Source organism: Anguilla rostrata, chromosome 5 (assembly GCF_018555375.3).
Source record: "Anguilla rostrata isolate EN2019 chromosome 5, ASM1855537v3, whole genome shotgun sequence".
Taxonomy (NCBI): Eukaryota; Metazoa; Chordata; class Actinopteri; order Anguilliformes; family Anguillidae; genus Anguilla; species Anguilla rostrata.
Genome location: NC_057937.1, coordinates 25595788 through 25614608, shown reverse-complemented (window position 1 = coordinate 25614608; position 18821 = coordinate 25595788). Strand labels below are relative to the sequence as shown.

At 39.5% G+C, this 18821-nt stretch overlaps 1 protein-coding gene across 5 annotated transcripts in view; it reads left to right on the top strand.

Moving 5' to 3' along the window:
• Positions 1-4572: 4572 nt before the first annotated feature.
• The window catches only part of gtf2h1 (general transcription factor IIH, polypeptide 1), a 284403-nt gene continuing 270154 nt past the window's right edge, over positions 4573-18821 (top strand). For 2 of the 5 annotated variants that reach the window (XR_010330029.1, XM_064335676.1), the window contains exons 1-3: positions 4574-4792; positions 15635-15790; positions 16059-16251. Coding sequence is in view for 4 of the 5 variants with exons in the window: in XM_064335676.1 (XP_064191746.1) it covers positions 15637-15790; positions 16059-16251 (347 nt within the window). In the remaining variant the exon portion in view is untranslated. Of the gene's footprint in view, positions 4793-13228; positions 13250-15620; positions 15791-16058; positions 16252-18821 lie in introns of all 5 variants that reach the window. The other 3 variants (XM_064335674.1, XM_064335675.1, XM_064335673.1) reach the window with 3 other exon arrangements.

The following is an 18821-nucleotide window of genomic DNA, read 5'->3' as shown; positions in this document are numbered from 1 at the left end:
GGATGTTACCCGTTCAGTTTGTTGTTGGGGCCTGTTCTCTGGAGCAGCAGACACTTGGCCCTCAGTACCTGCTACCATGCGTTTCCCTGATGGTTGACGTCCTCGTCGACGAAGCTGACGTGATGACGATGGTCCCTTGGCAGAGGTGGTGGGCTGTGTGATCTGCTGGGCGCCGACGTGCTGGAGTGCCGCGGCTCGTGACGATGATCGCGATGATGGTCGGGAGGACTGACGTGTCGTCTGTGGTCTGGGCTCCGATGTCTGTAGTGGCTGTAGTCGTGGCCATCATGCCGACGTGGAGAAGATGAGGGTGAAGGAGAGTAGCGTTGTCTCCTGCGGTCAGGCGAGGGGTTGTAGCTGGAGTAGGAAGCATGCGAGGAGCTATACTGCTGTGACCGAGGAGTGTGCGCATACCTATCTGGAGAAGAGCGGGGAGACGGGCGGTGCCTGTCTCTACCACGCTGCAAATTGGACCAATCAGGTGAGTAATGTCTTTGTCTGTAGAAATCATCACGATAACTGCGTGAAGCAGGATCGCGCTGTTGCCGTAAGTGATTCACATCAAGTCTGAGAGCTTTAAGATCAGCTGATAGCTGCTGAACTATTGTCATAAGTTCTGAGGGTTGGCCTGAATTAGACATAGTCTTTGTGGACACCATCGCTGACAGTTGCTCCACTTGGGATGGGGAAGTGGATGTGCTCAGTGTAGGAGCTGTCATGTGGCTGGCATTGTACGGGGGAGCAATTCTGAGAGCTTCTTGCGCTCGTTCCCATTTACATGCGATAGCAAGGGCTTCTTCTAAAGTTGTAGCACCATGCTCATGGCATTTAGCTTGGAGGACCGGGTCAAGTCCAGCTATGAAGCGTCTAAATCTTTCCATGGCAATGGCGGGCTCACCATAATTTGGAAATGCCTCCAGAACAAGTCTAGTGATCTCCGCAGCGTACACTTCCAATGGCTCTTTATGCATGCGTTGTCTAGCATTGACAAACGTTTGGAAATGCAGCAAAAATTCTTTCCTTCCAAAGACATCATTTAGTTTTGCAACGCACTGCTCATAATTTTTGTGGGTGGCTGGCGGCAAAGATAGCCAGTATGCTAATGCGTCTCCGCTTAGCCTGGTTGGGAGAATGGTGGCTAAATCTTGCCGTTGCACGTCCGTACAGGCATTTACTGCAAGCTCTAACCTAGCTTTCCACAGAGAAAAACTTTCTTTGTCTTTACCGTCCCCGTGAAAACACGGAGGGAGTTCAACTTTGTAATGAATTACTCTCGTAGTTTTGCTGCTTGAAAGTGCGTTTTCAGAATGTTGCACTGTGGTACCGAGTTCCGCTTCGCTATCGTAGTCTAGCTCGCTCAATAACGGAACATTCGAGGCTTCCATTATGGAATCTGTTAACATGCTTTTGAACTGTTCCAACTTAGAATGAAGCGAGTGATAACGGTGTCCTTTTAAACTCCAATATCCATCGGTTTACTGAAGGTTTTATAAAGTCCACTCACCACTCTTAGCTTCGTGGCTAATTGAAAAAGACGCCATCTTAGTTCACTGCCTTGGCTGTAAGACTTCCCAAAAAATGTTGAACGTTAAAAAAAACCCGCTGCCACCAGTCTGTAACCCGAATATTTGGAAGAGGCTGTTCTCCAAGTCTCGGTCGAGGCGAAGGTGTAATGAACTGGGCTACAATGAGTATCGTCAGGTAATACATTTAATGGAAGTAGCCAACATGGCAGGAGCAGTAGCACAGCAGCATGTTACCAGCACAATCCTCCTTCCCAAAACTAACCAAACAAGATGTGTTCCCTAATTAAGGTCCCAGGGGGAACACAAGAGGGGAAAATTAGCAAACGGGCTACCGTTAGCCAACATTTACATACCTCGACATCAGGGGTTAAATTGGGATTTGGGAGGTGGGTGGACCCTGAGATCCGCTGGGAGGTAGGTGAAAAAAGGTACAAACCAATGAATGTCTCAGCTGAAAATTGTTTAGTAATAGTACATCTTTAATGTATTGTGCACATAATTGTAATTAAGGAAAACAATGTTTTAAAAAGAATGTATACAATTGATGCAAGCTTTTACATAAAATATTTCAAGTTTACTGAGTGTCATTAATGCTGAGAATTTTTTTACCCACGAAAATTATCGGTCATCCTCCTCTTTTGTCCTCCCTTTCTTCCTCCTTTATCCATCTTTCTTAAACTGTCGAATTGAAACAAAATAAAACCAGCGGCGACTGGTGAGCTGAAAATTGGTGATGCGCAAAACTTTCGTTTAAACTAATCATTGATCTCGAACTGTTTTAATTAATTTTCAGTGATTAACAAGCATGCAAACGATCTGAAGCAATTGGAAAGGGACACACAGCTTCTTCGCATTGTGTTAAGGAGATTAAATGATAAATGCGATTTAGAAAAATCTGTTTTAATTACTAAGCAGTGGCGGAATCTTCCCCTGATTTTCCTTGAGTATCAATGCAATTAATGCACAAAATAGGCTACTCAATAGCAATACTATCATATAGCCAGCTCTCCCCAAATAGGCAGTTTTAGCGAGTAGCCTAGGCCTTATAGCCTACATTTATTTTCATTTGCAGTACGAAATTGTGCACATTTTTAATCAACATTATTTGTGGATACATGCACTTCTTTCTCCGCACTCGAATTCATGGCAAATATCTGCAATGCGTAGATTGTAAACAAAATTGAAGTTTAGGTTTTGTTTTTGCTGGTTATTCTGAAAGCTAACACGATAAATAACAGACTGGTGTATCTTGTTTGTTAAGTGTAGCCTAGCTACTTGGTGATTAAAACGGATTTTAAACGGATAAATTGAATTCATGATTTAATCCCCCTAACACGGTATGAAGACGCTGTGTGTTAGGCTACTTGCCATTTGATTAGTCCGATCGGTGGCACGTTTGATAATAAAGGAAAAATTACTAATGATTAGTTTAAAGGAACGTTTTGCGCCCCACCAATTTTCAGCTCACCTGTCGCCACTGTAAACGTCATGTAGCTATGTGGGAAATATTCAATCCTAGCTTAGCTGCTGACCAGCAACCTGCTGATTTTGCTCAAGCAGTCTAAGTTGCGCTAAATAATAGTCGGCGTTCGTGGGGGCTGTTTATTCATCTCTTTAAAATGTTGCATAGAGGAAATTACGTTAATGAAATTACCTACCGCGTCCGCTTCCAAACAATCAAGACAATCAACGATATTTTGCTTTCTGTGCCTGTCTATATATAAACGACTGTTCCTCCTGAGTTTTTTTTTCTTCTGATTTTTGATTGGTTGAGCGAGTAACTGGCTAGAGGGAACACATGGACTGGAGCATACGAAAAATGGACTGGATTGTCATAGTTATTTGTAAAACTGCCGGTCAAAATTATTTATTTATTTACCAAAGGTGGGTGGACGCCGTCCACCCCCAATTTAACCCCTGCTCGACATGCTTTTTCAGGTTGGACGGCGAGTTTTTGAATGCAGCGATGTAGTTCGTTTGATGTAGTAAGCAGAGCAGGCATTTAAAACAACATGAATCTTTTTGAATTTCACAAATCTCAAACATGGACTTGAGATATGGCTATGGTGGCGAAGAATCGTCCTTATCTTCTGCCGTCGCCATCATTACCGCCGCCAAGTTCAAATTGAACTGTTCAATCACTGGTGCAACAAGCAAGCACTTTGAACTTGACTGACAGCGTAGTAGGAGTAGGCTATTGTGATTGGGTTTTCTTCTGTGAGGAACACAACGTGTGGCCAATCACATTTTAGAAAAGAAAAAAATATTCAACTGCTGACTTCAAAGCTATGCTTCAAAGTAACGAGTAACGACAACCTTCATAGAAATGTAGTGGAGTCAAAAGTACAATATTTATCTTTCAAATGTAGTGTAAAAGTCATAAGTTTCCAAAAAAATAAATACTCAAGTAAAGTACAGATACTCGAAAAATGTACTTAAGTACAGTACTCAAGTAAATGTACTCCGTTACTGTCCACCCCTGGTTGTGTCACATTACACAATTTATTTATTTATTTATTTTATTTTGTCCGAAATACTCCTCCATAGAAGACAGCCAGCTATTTGTGTGTGGATCGGTAGCTGTGTGTGGAACGGTACATATTTGTCTGAGGATCCGACCACACGAACTGCAGAGTCTCAGAATCACTGAATGCACGTGTGTCTCTTGATCCGCAAATGCAGATTCAAAACTTCACAAGCCAATTTTACATTTTACATCTATGCAAAAAAAATACACACGGGAATTGGAAACATATTTTTGTTTTTCATGTACAAAGTAGGCCCATGAGGTATTTGAGCAAAAGGGAAAATATGCATTAACAAATGTGTAGGCCTATGCTTAGTACAAATTTAAATGACAATTTACGAGACACAAGTTGAAATGTATTTGTGTGTGGGTAGTAAAACCCGTTTGCGACGTTTTGTGAATCATGATTGATGCATTTGTAAATAATACTGAGACTAATTTTTGCACACTCCCGTTTAGAAGGTGGCGCTAACGTACCAAAACGTTTAAAAACCGCCGAAGAAGAAGAAGAATAAGAAGAAGAATAAGAAGAACCTGCTACACCGGAAGTCCGATGTTTCTCGTAAAGGGCTACACCACAGAACAGTTTTGAGGTTGACGCGTTGATTCGAAGTGTGGTGCCGAAGGAACAGTGCGCGGAATTTCAGGCTTACTTCTTTGGCCAAGGGAAAATCAGCCGATTGTGTACAACTACGTCTTACAAAACGAAGGAGGTTAATTGTCTGTTTATCAGCGTTCGGTGAGTTTGTGGTTCAGTCTACTGTGTAAAGCTAATGTTAGCAGGCTAGCTAACTTGGCGTGTCCTTAATGTTGGATAACGTTAGCTATCTAATTAACGTCACACTGATAGCCTATCTAACGTTAGTAATTTAACGTTGACTATCCGTGGAAACGCCAGCTAGTTTAAAATCTGCAAACTACCCTCACATGCTTACGGGCTAACCGTTGAACGAGTTCTGCTGTTTCTGGAGTTGATTTGTTTCCATATAACGTTTGCTAGCTAAGTCAGACGATATACATAATCATTTTTTTTATATAGCTGCAAGATAGGTAACGATATTTGGGAAGCTGTTAATAGTGTTACTTTATCATTGGTTTGTGTAGCTACAGTGATGGCAAGCTAGCTACTTCTCTATCACTTTTGCCACAAATATGAGGTTGTACGTAGCTATTTAGCTAATTAACCAGTACGCTTTCCTAACTACCAAACTCTGTCTTTAGCCACAAAGTCGATACCAAGTTATACGCTAGTCTAGTGTTCTCGGTATAGTGGGCATATGGGGGTAATTCTTTAACTTTTGTAGGTTATTTGCCAGCCACCTGACTATCCAAATGATTTTATGTGAATTATAAACTTCTTATAAAATAAATAAATAAAATAAATAACGTTACAGCAGGGGTGTGCAGGTGTAAGTTTTTGTTTTAGCCTAACACCGAAACACCAAATTCAAGCAATTATCTTGATAAGTAGATTCAGGTGTCTTAGTGCTGGGCTAGGACATACACCTGTACCCACATTGGTCCTTTTTGGATGGGATTAGACACTTCTCGTTTGAAACCAATTAACTCTGATATAGGGTACCCACAGTATGATTTTATATAGCCTACACCTTGATTTCAGAATTAGTCTCTGAGGTAACATAACATCTGAAGGAACTGATTTCAAGATGAAGAAATAAGGAGTTACTTGAACAGATGTGGGAAGTCATTGGTAGCATTGCTTTGTAATACAGCCAGCTTCTGTGAAACATAGGTGATGCAAAGACATACACTACATGGCCAAAATTATGTGGACACCTGAACATCAGCCCATATGTGCTTGGAGTACATCTCATTCCAAAATCATTGGCATTAGTATGGTCCCCCTTTTGCTTTTATAACAACCTCAGTTGGACCACAGTCAGGGCTCTGTGCAGGCCAGTCAAATTCTTCCACACCAATCTTGGAAAACCATTTCTTAAGGAACCTTGCTTTATGCACGACGGCATTGTTGTACTGAAACAGGAAAGGGCTTTTCCCAAATTGTTGCCACGAAGTTGGAAGCACACAATTCGCTAGAATGTCAGTGTATGCCATGGCATTAACCACTTAGCCCAAATCCCCTAGTGGTTGGAACGCCGGCGTGCCTAGATTGTTCAACAAAGACATTCATTGCTCCTACGGCTAAATTAGGAGTTGAACACAGAAACGCTTTGTTTTAGTTTCACTAGTAGAAGACACACGACAACTCTGCCGAATACGGAGTTTCGCAGCGACACCATTATTAATCTGGTCGTTCATTTAACAAGCACCCCCTCCCTGCAGTCTCATCTGCATCTACACCCCCCCCCCCCCCACCCATGACATAATGGACAATATTGTCTATCTGCGCATTCATAAACATTTTTTCTATTCTTTCACCACTCAAAAATTGTATTCCGTCATAGCAATAAGATAAACCCAACAATAGGCCTAAGATATGCCAATACAGCAGTGAAAATGCTGTTCACTGAATAACAAAATAAACGAGAGAAATTTTTCAAAAATGATACCATGTTTTTGTACAGTCAATATCTGGGGCTAAATATTGAATAAATATACTACCTTACCACTGGTTTTACGTGTAGAGATGTCCCTTTTCAGACTGTGTGGTCACACATTCTCTTGGACAATCCGTTTGTGAATTATACGTGCATTTGTGAAGCCTGTACCTTCCAAAATAGCTGCGCGTAATATCACGCGTGTTTACGGTGTTGCCCTTTTTAGTACAGTCTGGCTTGATTTGAAAATTCATTTATTCAGTAAGTGACAGTATAAGCTTTTTAACGTTGTATAACCTGTCTAATTTTGCTTTTGGAATAGGGTTGTATAGCTCAGCGTAACCAAAACTTTTCTCCATCGCATTCACTTACGCATTCTAAATGGCTGGCTAAAATCCCAGATCTGACTCTTGCAAAAACTTGCCACCTAATCATCCTCTGATTTAATTGGCTAAAAAAATGTTCTCTCCCTCCAGTGGAGCTGCTCAGTGGCCAACAATAGAGGATTGTGGTTGCACTGGGCTGCTCCCAGGTTTAAAATAAAGGTTTAAAAAAAAAAAAAAAAAACACTCTGCGGTAGCAGTAAAAGACACTACACCCAATGAAATGTCAACAATGATTTTGTAATTTCTTGGAAAATATTAGGCCTATTATTATTGAGGACTTCTGAGCATGGCTAAGCCATATGTTTGCTGATAGGCTTAGCTGACATTTCTGGAGTAAGTCAGAAGAGGAGAGAACTACATCATTGATTTTCTGTCTCTATCTACTGAACACAGAATGTCATCGCTATGTAAGTATTACTGCTCAAAATATTTCGGCTATATACGTTATTTTTGAAATTGAGTGTCTTTAAATAGGTTTGTGGTATTTTATAATGTGGATGTATCTCACTCTAATGTAAGTGTTCATTGGTAGCTTAGTAGTTTTTGTTTCATGCACCAGATATGACGTGAAAGGTGGAACATCGCCAAAACGTGGTGGACGGTTGAATATTGTTTTGATGTCGGCCCAATAAAAGAAAACATTAGATGCTGTAGAGCACAGAAATGCATACCAGAGTTAATTATTACACATTTAGGTACTGTACCACATTGTGTGACAATGTTTCTGCATTATTTTTTCATCTGATAGCAATATTTCATCTGAAACCACCATAAAGGGAATAATTTAGGCCTATATGCTTTATAATGGACAAAAAGCATTTTATTCATTTTTTGAGAGATTTTTGATATGTTTCAGGACCCATAGATATTTTAGACCGCTGTACTGATGGAAAACGTAATTCCCACTTGAAAATGATGCAACTGTGAGTTTCTTGAGTCAGAACAGTTGATTTGTAGTGAAATATGTGAATATGTTGTGACAGCAATGCATAATTTAGACATTTTGGATAGATTTGGAGATGCTGGGTACACTGCTTAGTCTTTGCTTCATAGATCTTTAGTATTGCTACATTTCCACCCTCAGATTTTATGACCTTGTGGTAAAGGAGTTTTGGATCCAGGGTATGGGATCTCTCAGTATTTCTTTGAAAACTAAAAAGAGCAAATTCATTTTTGCTTTTTTGCCTGAACAATTGCCTTTGTGGCACTTTTTCTTCCAAAATTTTGATTATAAACTAATCTAAGTTAGTATTGTAAACAGGGTGTAAAATTAACACCCGCCACCCACCAAATGCGGGTGATTTTGCGGAGTGGGTAGTAAATTTGTGAGGCTCACACGCCACAGTGGCGGATGCCCAATCTTTGTCTGTACTGTGTTATCGCATTATTTACATGGCAGTAACCTGGCAACCCATCTCGCGTCACGGCCCTGAGACAATATTTCAATGAGAAGTGGCGACATGATCAGGTGTTCGAGCCGTCTAGCAAAAAGTATTGCTCCCAGTGCCACTGTCATATTTAGCCTTTAGTGGCGACTGAGCTGAAAATTGGTGGGGCGCAAAACTTTCCTTTAAACTAATCATTGATCTCAAACTGTTTTCATCAATTTTCAGTGATTAACAAGCATGCAAACGATCTGACTAATCAATTGGAAAGTGACACAGCTTCTTCGCATAGTGTTAGGGAGATTAAATGATGCGATTTAGAAAAATTCATTTTAATCACGAAGCAGTGATGGAAACTTCCCCTGATTTTCCTTGAGTATCAATAAAATTAATCCACATCTAGGCTACTCAATAGACCTACTATCATGTATAGCCTGCTCTCCCCAAATAGGCAGTTTTAGCGAGTAGCCTAGGCTTTATAGCCTACATTTATTTTCATTTGCAGTATGAAATTGTGCACATTTTTAATCGGCATTATTTGGGGATAAATGCACTTCTTTCTCCGCACTCGTATTCATGGCAAATATCTGCAATGCGTAGATTGTAAATAATCTTGAAGTGCAGGTTTTGTTTTTGCTGGTTATTCTGTAAGCTAACACGGTAGATAACAGACTGGTGTATCTTGTTTGTTAAGTGTAGACTAGCCTACTTGGTGATTAAAACGGATTTGTAACGGATAGATTGAATTTATGATTTAATCCCCCTAACACGGTATGAAGACGCTGTGTTAGGCTACTTGCCATTTGATTAGTCTGATCGGTGGCATGCTTGATAATAAAGGAAAATTAATGAGATCAATGATTAGTTTAAATTAAAGTTTTGCGCCCCACCAATTTTCGCCGCTGCTTTAATATTGATTTTTAAAAAGTGGCTGGTAAAAAAGGTGAGTGACTGGTAGAAGTTGAGAATCTACCAGACACAGTGGCTAGTGCATAAAGTTATTTTTACATTGTGATTATAAATGGTACAAATGTCTTGCTTCATTTAAGCCATTTCTCAAGTCTCTGTGATGCTCACATCCGGAGTTATAAAGCTTTAAATAGTTACCCCTAAATGGGCAAGGATTGGCCAGATTTGCCATGTGCGCAAAGAGGCTAAGATTTCCCTTAGCTGGAACCAAGGGGCCTACCCCAAATCATGAAAAACAGCCCCAGACCATTATTCCTCCTCCACCAAACTTTGCAGTTGGCACTATGCATTGGGCGAGGTGGCATTCTCCTGGCATTCGCCAAACCCAAGTTCGTCTGTCAGACTGCCAGACATTGAAGCGTGATTCATCACTTCAGAGAATGTGTTTCTACTGCTCCAGAGTCCAATGACAGCATGCTTTACACTTCTCTACACGATGCTTCTTGCATTATAAATAGCTACACACTTTTTTGACTTGCATTGTTAAAATATGTGTTCTTGAATAAGAAGTATGAACAGAGTGTCATAGCCTAATTATGTTGGATCTTGATAATTCATGGACATGCATGTTATGCCACTTTTAAATAAAGACTAATTTGACACTTTGGAGTGCTTTGCACAGTAAGTTGTGTGTAAAGTGATTAATTTATTGTTATATTCACATTGTTTGTAAGCGAGAACTGTTAGCCTTTGTTAATAACGCTCAGCACATTTCTATTGGGGGTTAACTAACAGGCCTAGCTCTTTGCCTAGCGACATTGTTTGTGCATTGGGCAGTGTCAGTGTAGTGTAGTAGCTCGTAGTGGCCTGCTTTTTTTTTAGAATTCATACCACTAACAATGAAGTTGGGTGTTTTCCAAGAGTTTTGGGCTAATGGAGGGATTTCACATGCTCTAGTGTAATCGTTCATAGGTGCCTCAGTCTTGTGTTATGTTTCATGCGTCAATTTACCTTGAAGCCTGAACATTGCCAACATTTTACCGATGGTGAAATATTATTTTCTTGCAGTCTTGTTGTACATAATGTGGTACATAATGTTAGTATCTCCATGGGCTATACTTGTCAGTTAGGGCATGGGAAATTCTAATTTACTGTGTGCTGATCCTAATAAAATTTCCCTTGGAAGGGGATCATAAATAGTAGCCTAACATTTGTAAAATCTCATCCCATCCTCGTGCAACAAAAGATTACATATTGTAGAGTACAGAAAAACATACAATAGTGAATGATTGCATATTTAGTTATATGTACCGCAGGGCCTCACAATACTTTTGCAATTTTATAATGTATTTAGGCCTAATTCATTTTTGGATAGATTTTGGATAGGTGTGGAACACTAGATATCATAGCCCAGGTACAGGAGGTTTTTTGAATACCTCCTGTATTTTTTATGCTTTATTGCCTTATAAAAGAAAAAGATCCTGAAAAGGTTGTGTTATTTTAAATAAAGGATGTATCCTTGAGCACAATAACATTCACATGGGTTCATGCATTTTTAAAAATCTAACTTTGGCTTGCTGTATTTCTGTGCAGTAGCCTGTATTTCTATGCAGAGAAAATCATTTCTGTTTATAGCTAACCTAAACCTGAAAACAGCTTATCAGCTCAAAAAAAAAAAAAAAAAAAAAAAAAAAAAAAAAAACAACAAAAAAAGACATTGATTTAATGGGGGCTCAGAATATTCATCCGGCAGCTATTTAATAAACACATTAACATTAAGCCAAACTTAAATACACAATTTGTCATATGTTTATTTACTTGCATAAATATATATTTTGTAGGCTAATCAAAACATGCCAACATGGAAAAACAAAAAAAAAGTGTTTTTGACCGCTTACCTTATTACTGCGAATGTAAATTATGACCGTTTCTATCCCTGGTTGCATGACCGCTGATCATGCTAGCAGTTGCTTGGCAACGGCCTGTAGCTTCATTGTTTTAAGCAAGCTCGTGATCCAATTTCTGGGAGCAGCTTTTCAATATGTCTTTGCAGTGATGACTAATGACTGGCTTTCATTTTATAACTGATGCTGAGGTTTAGGCCTACATGTTTGAACTTGAATATACTGATGAAGAGCTTATAGAGATTGAGAGCACAAGGGCAGAAAGAGTGCGCTCGTAACTTGCTGGCTCTGTATCATCTAGTGAGATGAGGGAAATGGTAAATGAAAACTGGTGGTGCACCTGTCGACAGGCAACCCTGAGAAGTGGCAGTGCCGTAGGTGCATTTAGCAAGAGTAGCAAAATGTGTTTTTTCCATTGATAAGTCAAGTGGCTTATTGATGTGTTTATTAAATAGTTGTCAGATGATGATTCTCAGCAGAGGAAAAAAATGCGAACTGGGTCTAAAAAATGCGAACTATCCCTTTAACTTGATGTCAGTAGTGACCAGATAGTGGTTGCTGGCAACATCTGGTCCTCTATGTACCATAACATCCTGTAACGATCTTCTCCGCTTGCCGTTTATTATCTGATGGTTTATTATCTGATTATTTGATTCTTGTCTCTATCCTGAGAACACCATTTCAGCTTGTGGATGCTGGCTGCCACCTATCACCAGGTTGTTTGTGACACAGAAGGTTGCAAGTTTCGTGCATTTCACCACAACCATGCTTCCCTATGCTTCGAAGCCAATTTTTGCGTTAAAGGAGTACCATGGTGGTTGAACGTGACACTTCCCAGTTGTCTTCAGGCAACAACAAAACAAATGTGCATAATTTTTTTATTCTTCAGTCATTTCAATGTACTTTAAAACGTATTTTTCTAAGCCTAAATTTCCCACTATAAAAATTCACCCGAACCGTCTGGGCGTGGTAATGAGAACTGTCAGTTAGCTATGATTGACAGACCGTTCCCCGTTACCATAGCTACCCCCATGATACGCGCTCTCTTTGGGAGACTGAATTTTCACAAGCTAGCTAGCTTAGTAGTATATCAAGTATCGATAGATAGCTAAGGTAAGGACGTTGACTTGTATCCAGTTACAATTTTTGCTATCTAGCTAGCCAAGTTAAGATAAAAGCACAACTATAACGTCCTCATTAAAGCGAACTAGCAAGCTAACGTTATCGATAACATTGCCTTATGAAAGCAAACCTCCTAGCTAGCTAACGTTAGCTAGCTAGCTAAATGAATATAACCAGAAATAATCTAAAGGAACTCTAATTTAAGTGAACCTAACGTTAGTCAAATATTTGCATTGTCTGAACAGCAGGACGGTGTGTCCTGTCAGATTTCTTTACGGGGCGTGGAAATAGGAGTGGTTACTGTATTCGTGACGTAGAAAAATGACAACTTTCTCAACCGGTTGAAAATGGGACGATGAATTTAAAACGCATATTTCTCCAAAAATACAGAACGGACATATTTAATACTTTGCTCATTGTGTTTCTTCAATGCCTCTTGTGCAAATACCACATAAAACCGAGAAAGTGTGAAAATCACCATGGTACTCCTTTAAGGTCTCCAATGACGAGGAGAAAATCCTCGGTGGGTGTTTTTTCAACTTCAGATTGAAGGGTGTTGTAGAAGTCATACTCTTTTGTCTTTGGCATAATTTGTGGGAGCATAACATTGAATCAGTTACTTTTTGTGTTGTCCATTAAGTCTGGTTTTACCATTCTGCTGCTGATGGGCTTCCATTCCATAAGGGGTTTCACTACTAGGCTATATCTTTCTATAGTATGATGACAAAAACCTTCATGATGCAGTCTGTCCTCTCGTTCAGAATATACCAGTGCTCTTTTTCATAAATCCTGAGCAAGTCCATCTACCTTCACTCCCCTCCGGCCAGATTATTTAAAAAGGGGGGACCGTGTTGAAGTACACTGAGCAGCATATAATGTGTAATGTTATGATGTGTATAAGTGTCTAAGGGCATTCTGTGTTGTGTTCTCACCTATCCTGCCTGATGCAGCTCTGATCTGGAAGTGTATTAGGGTAAACGTCCCTATTAAGCCCACCAAATCCGCTTTTCAGACATTTTTCATGTATACTGCCCCAATTTAAGTGAGAACATTTTAGTTAAAATGAGAGATTAGACTTTCATTATAAGTGTCAATAATTCATTTATACCAATTTCTAATGTTTTTATTGTTTAATTTGTCAAAATATGTCAAAAGTCTGGCATGGGCTTAATGGGTACCTAACGTACCCTTTAAGCCCATGGGTGTTCCAAATAAGCCCACTTCATGATTTGTTGATAAATAAATATATATTTAAAAAATCCTAACAATACAAACTTGTTCTATTCAAATCTGTAATCTCTTAGCTCTCAATAGCTATTTTCATTTTGTCTCCACTCCTATCCTATGGCCTGTAAATGGCATTTGAAATAGGCATGACCAGCCTTTTTGCTGTGTTGTCAACACAGAAAAAGTTAAACTTACAACATGTCTTCTTTGGAATGTAGCCAAAAAAATATTTACGAACAAAATCAAAACTATAGTGGAAATTACTCTTCAATACTTCATCTTTCAATATGTGTTGTCATTTTGTCTGTATCTCTATCCTATGGTGTGCTGTTGACATTTGAAATTGGCCAAAATTTCTGGTTCAGTCAGCTGGTTGAAAGTGCAGGTGTTTTTATGAAGATTTCTGAAGACCGACTGACTGAATGAAAAACAATTTCAAGTTCAATACTAATGTTCTAAGGATAGTAAATGAGTCAATTTCAGGATTTACAATTAAACAATACATTTTTAAATGTTAAACAGATTTAGGATAGTAGTTTGAAAACACTGTAAAAACACATTTTAAAACCATTCAGTTCATTGTGAAGTAACATTAAAACATACAGTTCATTATGAGGAGACATCAGTCATAACACATTGAAGCTCATGTATCATTAGCCTATAACTTAAACAAAATAAACAAGAAAGATGTCAACATTTCTGCAATTTCTACTTTCTCCTAGACTAAACGTAGGCCTATGCTCTTTGAGGTGATTGTATCGTTTTAGTAAGGCTATCATTTGCTCCATGCTCCATCTTAGTAGTGTAACATAACAGGTTATAAGGTGGTCTAAGCTTTATTTTATTTGTTTGCTTCAATCTTTAGCCCACGTTGTGGTTGTCTTTGTCTTACGCTAGCAAGTCGTTCATGGCTTTCATCTTATTTTTGTAGATTTTCAATGACCTCATGATTGCGCAAATAGAATGGTCCAGGTCCCTACAGCCCTTGCAGAGGATGAACTTGCGCTTCTATCATGCGTGGGCATGAACTGTAGTTCTTTCGTGTTTTAGTCATCTTAAACTAAAACTCATCTGTAAAGTAAAGATTAAAAAATTATTGCTAATGTTAAGATAGAACACAGGCCTATCCAGAATGAATTGACGTATGCAATATCACTGATATTTAAATAAGGGTATTAATTATCTGAATTATGGAGCTGATTCATCAGGCGAGGTCAAAATTAGGGAGGAAAATGGTTCAGAGGTCAAAAGGGAGAAAATCCCCATTGAAACACAGTAAAGTGGGCTTAATGGGAACAAGTGGGCTTAAAGGGAACATCAGTGAATTTATGGTTAAAGACAGAATATTTTATTCTACACACATGACATTAAAAAAACAACTGTATGAAATAAATCTATATATGGTGCACTAACAAAATATGAAAAGTATAAATTGATCATGTAGAGAAGTAATTAGCTATACTCATTTACATCCACCTCAGACAGTGTGATTTTTTTGCTAGAGTCCCCTTTAAGCCCACCAGGTAAAAATGTTAATTAAAAATTAAATAAAGATAAACATACACATTTATTGTCTATTTAACAGTATAATAATATAAACTGCATACAAAAATATAAACTATACATGCTTATCATGCTTTATGTCATTGCAATGAACCATACTATGTAGCTACTGTATTGATGCAGCATGTGGTCTGTTTGCTAGTGTGCTAAAACTCATATTTTGATTTCAAAAGACACAATATTTCTAATTCAGGTAATATTCTAACATATGTCTCATTCAAAACACTAATCTCTTAAATTTTGATAACAAGCGAGTACTTTCCAAAAACAGGAGTAGAAATATACAAAAAATGTTATTTTCTGAGGGTACCAAAATCACCTAAGTTTTTTTGCAACTTCTTCTGGGATCAGCAGGCACATGCCACACATGCTTCGATAACTCAATATCGACAAATGTGATTGACTTACAATAAAAAGTGTCATTTACGTAACAAGCCGCTTCATTCGAAAAAAACATCACACAGCAAAAAATGATGTAGTTTTTTTTGATTTGACTCAGAAGTTGCAAGTGGGCTTATATGGTACATGGGCTTAATAGGGACGTTTACCCTATGTGCTGTGTGTAGCCATGGCGGCCTCATCGGAGGAGGTGCTCTTGGTGGTGAAGAGGGTCCGGCAGAAAAAACAGGATGGCACTCTATACCTGATGGCAGAGAGGATCGCATGGGGCCAAGATGGCAAGGACCGCTTCACTGTCAGCCATCTTTATGCAGATATTCGTTGTGAGTCAAGTTGCGTGTACACACAAATGCACACTCGAAGACATCATATCGCACACACACACACACACACACACACACACACACACACGCAGCCATCTGCTGGAACTCCCAATTACGCACATACATGTGGACATCCAGTGTGAGTTCAGTTGCATGCACAACAAGCATGCAGAGGTCCATTAGCTTCATTGATATCTTCCTTAGTAAGAGAATGTGATGACAGAAGGAGCAACATACTTTTTGTCCCAAAAACATACTTTTGAAACAGGTCAAAAAATCAGCCCTGATGGCAAGGCCAAGATCCAGCTGCAACTGGTCCTCCACTCTGGGGAAAGCACCACGTTCCACTTTGCAAACGAGACCAGTGCCCTCCAGGACCGTGATGCAACCAAGGATCTACTGCAACAACTTCTTCCCAAGTTCAAAAAGAAGGCCAACAAGGAACTGGAGGAGAAGAACCGGTGAGCATACTATGTACCCCCACAACCACCATAATCTCACCTTTGGTATTCTAATTTAGCAAACTATCACTCTTGACAGGAAAACCTAAATTGTATTCTCCTATTGTCATTGCAGCCAAAGTTATTCTGGTAAATTTACACAGGATAAATTTAATTTTTTATGTAATCCATAATGAGGACCATGACACTGAATGCAACTGAGGGTTGTATTTTTTCAGGGTATTTTCTTATCATTTGGAGTGGGCAGTTTTTTTGGCCTGTCTTATTGATGTTTTCTGTTTTCTCCTTCCTTTTGGGAGAGCACAGAAACATGCCGTCGTAACCAAAATGTATTCGGCATCTCTGCTTTAGTCCACCAGGTGAAGCAGCCATTGTGCATGTTAGTACATATTTGAGCGCAGTTGGTGCAGGCAGGCTTCAGAAGGCCATTTGAACAGAGGGGTATGCAATGCGATGATGGAATATCCATCAACTCTGGATGATTCTGTTTTTTTTTGGCCTGTGGAGCTACTGGTCACAGTTAGTTCTGACAGTCAGGATTTGGTACTAGACCTGGGCGCTATCACTGCCCTGAAGCCTGCACAGGCTGGAGAAGCCATAGTTTTGAAGTTCAGCACATTTTATATGCAGAGTTCATCACATTGGGGCTATATTACGTATATAACGTATTACGTTAATATGATGATTACTTTTACAACAGTGGCCTAATGCTAATAAATGTATGGCTAGGTTTGTCTGATGGATGCATTTGAGAAAGTTGTGCGAATTGGTTGAAAATGACAAGTGTGGTTTAAGTTTTTGATTATTTTTAATGTTCCCATATGCTGTGAAATAGAATGCTTTTATTTTAGGTCTTGGCTCGTGTAGGCTATTTGGTTGAAGTCAAACTGAGCCGTCCATTCGCTTTGTATCACGTGTGGTGTCTGGAGCTATTATATATTAGATTTTACCTCACTGTTTTTTTCTTTTCTTTTTTTACGGTTTCTTCAAGTTTGGAATACCCAGTCATATTCACTTTGCTCAGTTCAGCAAGCCCTCTGTCCATTCATGAGATTAGACAGGCACTTGCTTTCCCTGAAACAAGCTGCGATTCACAAAGTGAGCTTGCACAGACGCAAGTCAGAGGAATGCTTCATGAAAAAGTACATGTGGGCTGTGATCGACTGAGTTACTCTGTGCCTGCTGCAGCTGGCTGACTCAAGTCTCAGTGTATCAACATGGAAGCTTCATTCTTTGGCCCTTTTCACAGAGATTGACAATGCTTGGCTACAGGTAGAATCGCTTTCATCCGCTTACTACTTCTTTTTCTAAAGTAATCTGGATGTTCTTTTGAAACAGAATTTATATGAACTGCATTTTAATAGACTGAATTCTTAGAATTGAAACATAACTGAATTTGAGGCTTTGGAAAATTTTTTTGGGAGCCTGGTTTAAGTTTAAAATTTTGGGAAGCAATTTGTTCTAAACAACAATTTGAGCCTATAGGCCTTCTTATTAGGGGTCCAAGCAGCGAAGCTGGTGGAACCCTATTGTATCTGTTAGGATTATTATTATTATTCTTATTTTTTTCCGCTAAAAGTGTCTGAGGCTCAGCAACCATAAGTCCTGGAGCAACCAAATTTGGCAGGTGGATTCCTATGGCCCCCCACTACTCAGGCACTAAAAATCACGTATGTCAGCCAGATGGTGGCGCTATAACAAAGGGTAACGCGTACAAGGCCATAACTCCCACACCATAAGTTAGATCAACACAAAACTTAATCGACTGATGCATCTGAACGTGCTCTACAACTTTGCCATTGGCCCCACCTATGTCCGCCATATTGTTTGCCCGCCATTTAGACTTTTTAGTTGGGGCGTGGCAGTTTTCTCCGCTAAAATGTCTGAGGCTCAGCAACCATAAGTTGTAGACCAACCAAATTTGGCAGGTGGGTTCCTATGGCCCCCCACTACTCGGGCACTAAAAACCACCTATGTTGGCCAGATGGTGGCGCTATAACACGAGGGTCATAATTTAAAAGGCCATAACTCCCACACCGTAAGTCAGACCAACACAAAACTTCATCGACTGATGCATCTGAATGTGCTCTCCAACTTTCCTATTGGGAGCACCTATGTCCGCCATATGGTTTGCGCACCATTTGGACTTTTTCATTAGGTGGGGTGCGGAAAAGCTGGAGCTCCAAATCCAAACGATTACGACATCGAGTAAACTTCTTTACGGCAAGCGACAACCATGGCGACGCAAGTAATCCAACACCGTAGGTCTAGTTTTTAGCAATGAGGAGACGGTCTGACAGTGCCACCTAGCGTGCATTCTAGGATAGGCTACCCAAAGTTTCTTAGTAAAAGCTTTCTGAGAGGATGAATAATTACTTTTCTTTGGCATGGATCCATTTGAAGACAGTATCGGGGGAGTTCGTTAAGTCTTTAAATCTGTCATTATGGTGAGAAAAGGCTAAACCATTTTATTGGTAGTTTTTGAGTTTCTGTGCAAACGCGCGAAAACACGCTGGTATAATAAAACAATGACGGTAATACATATATAGTCCGCTTCGTTCCGTTGCTAC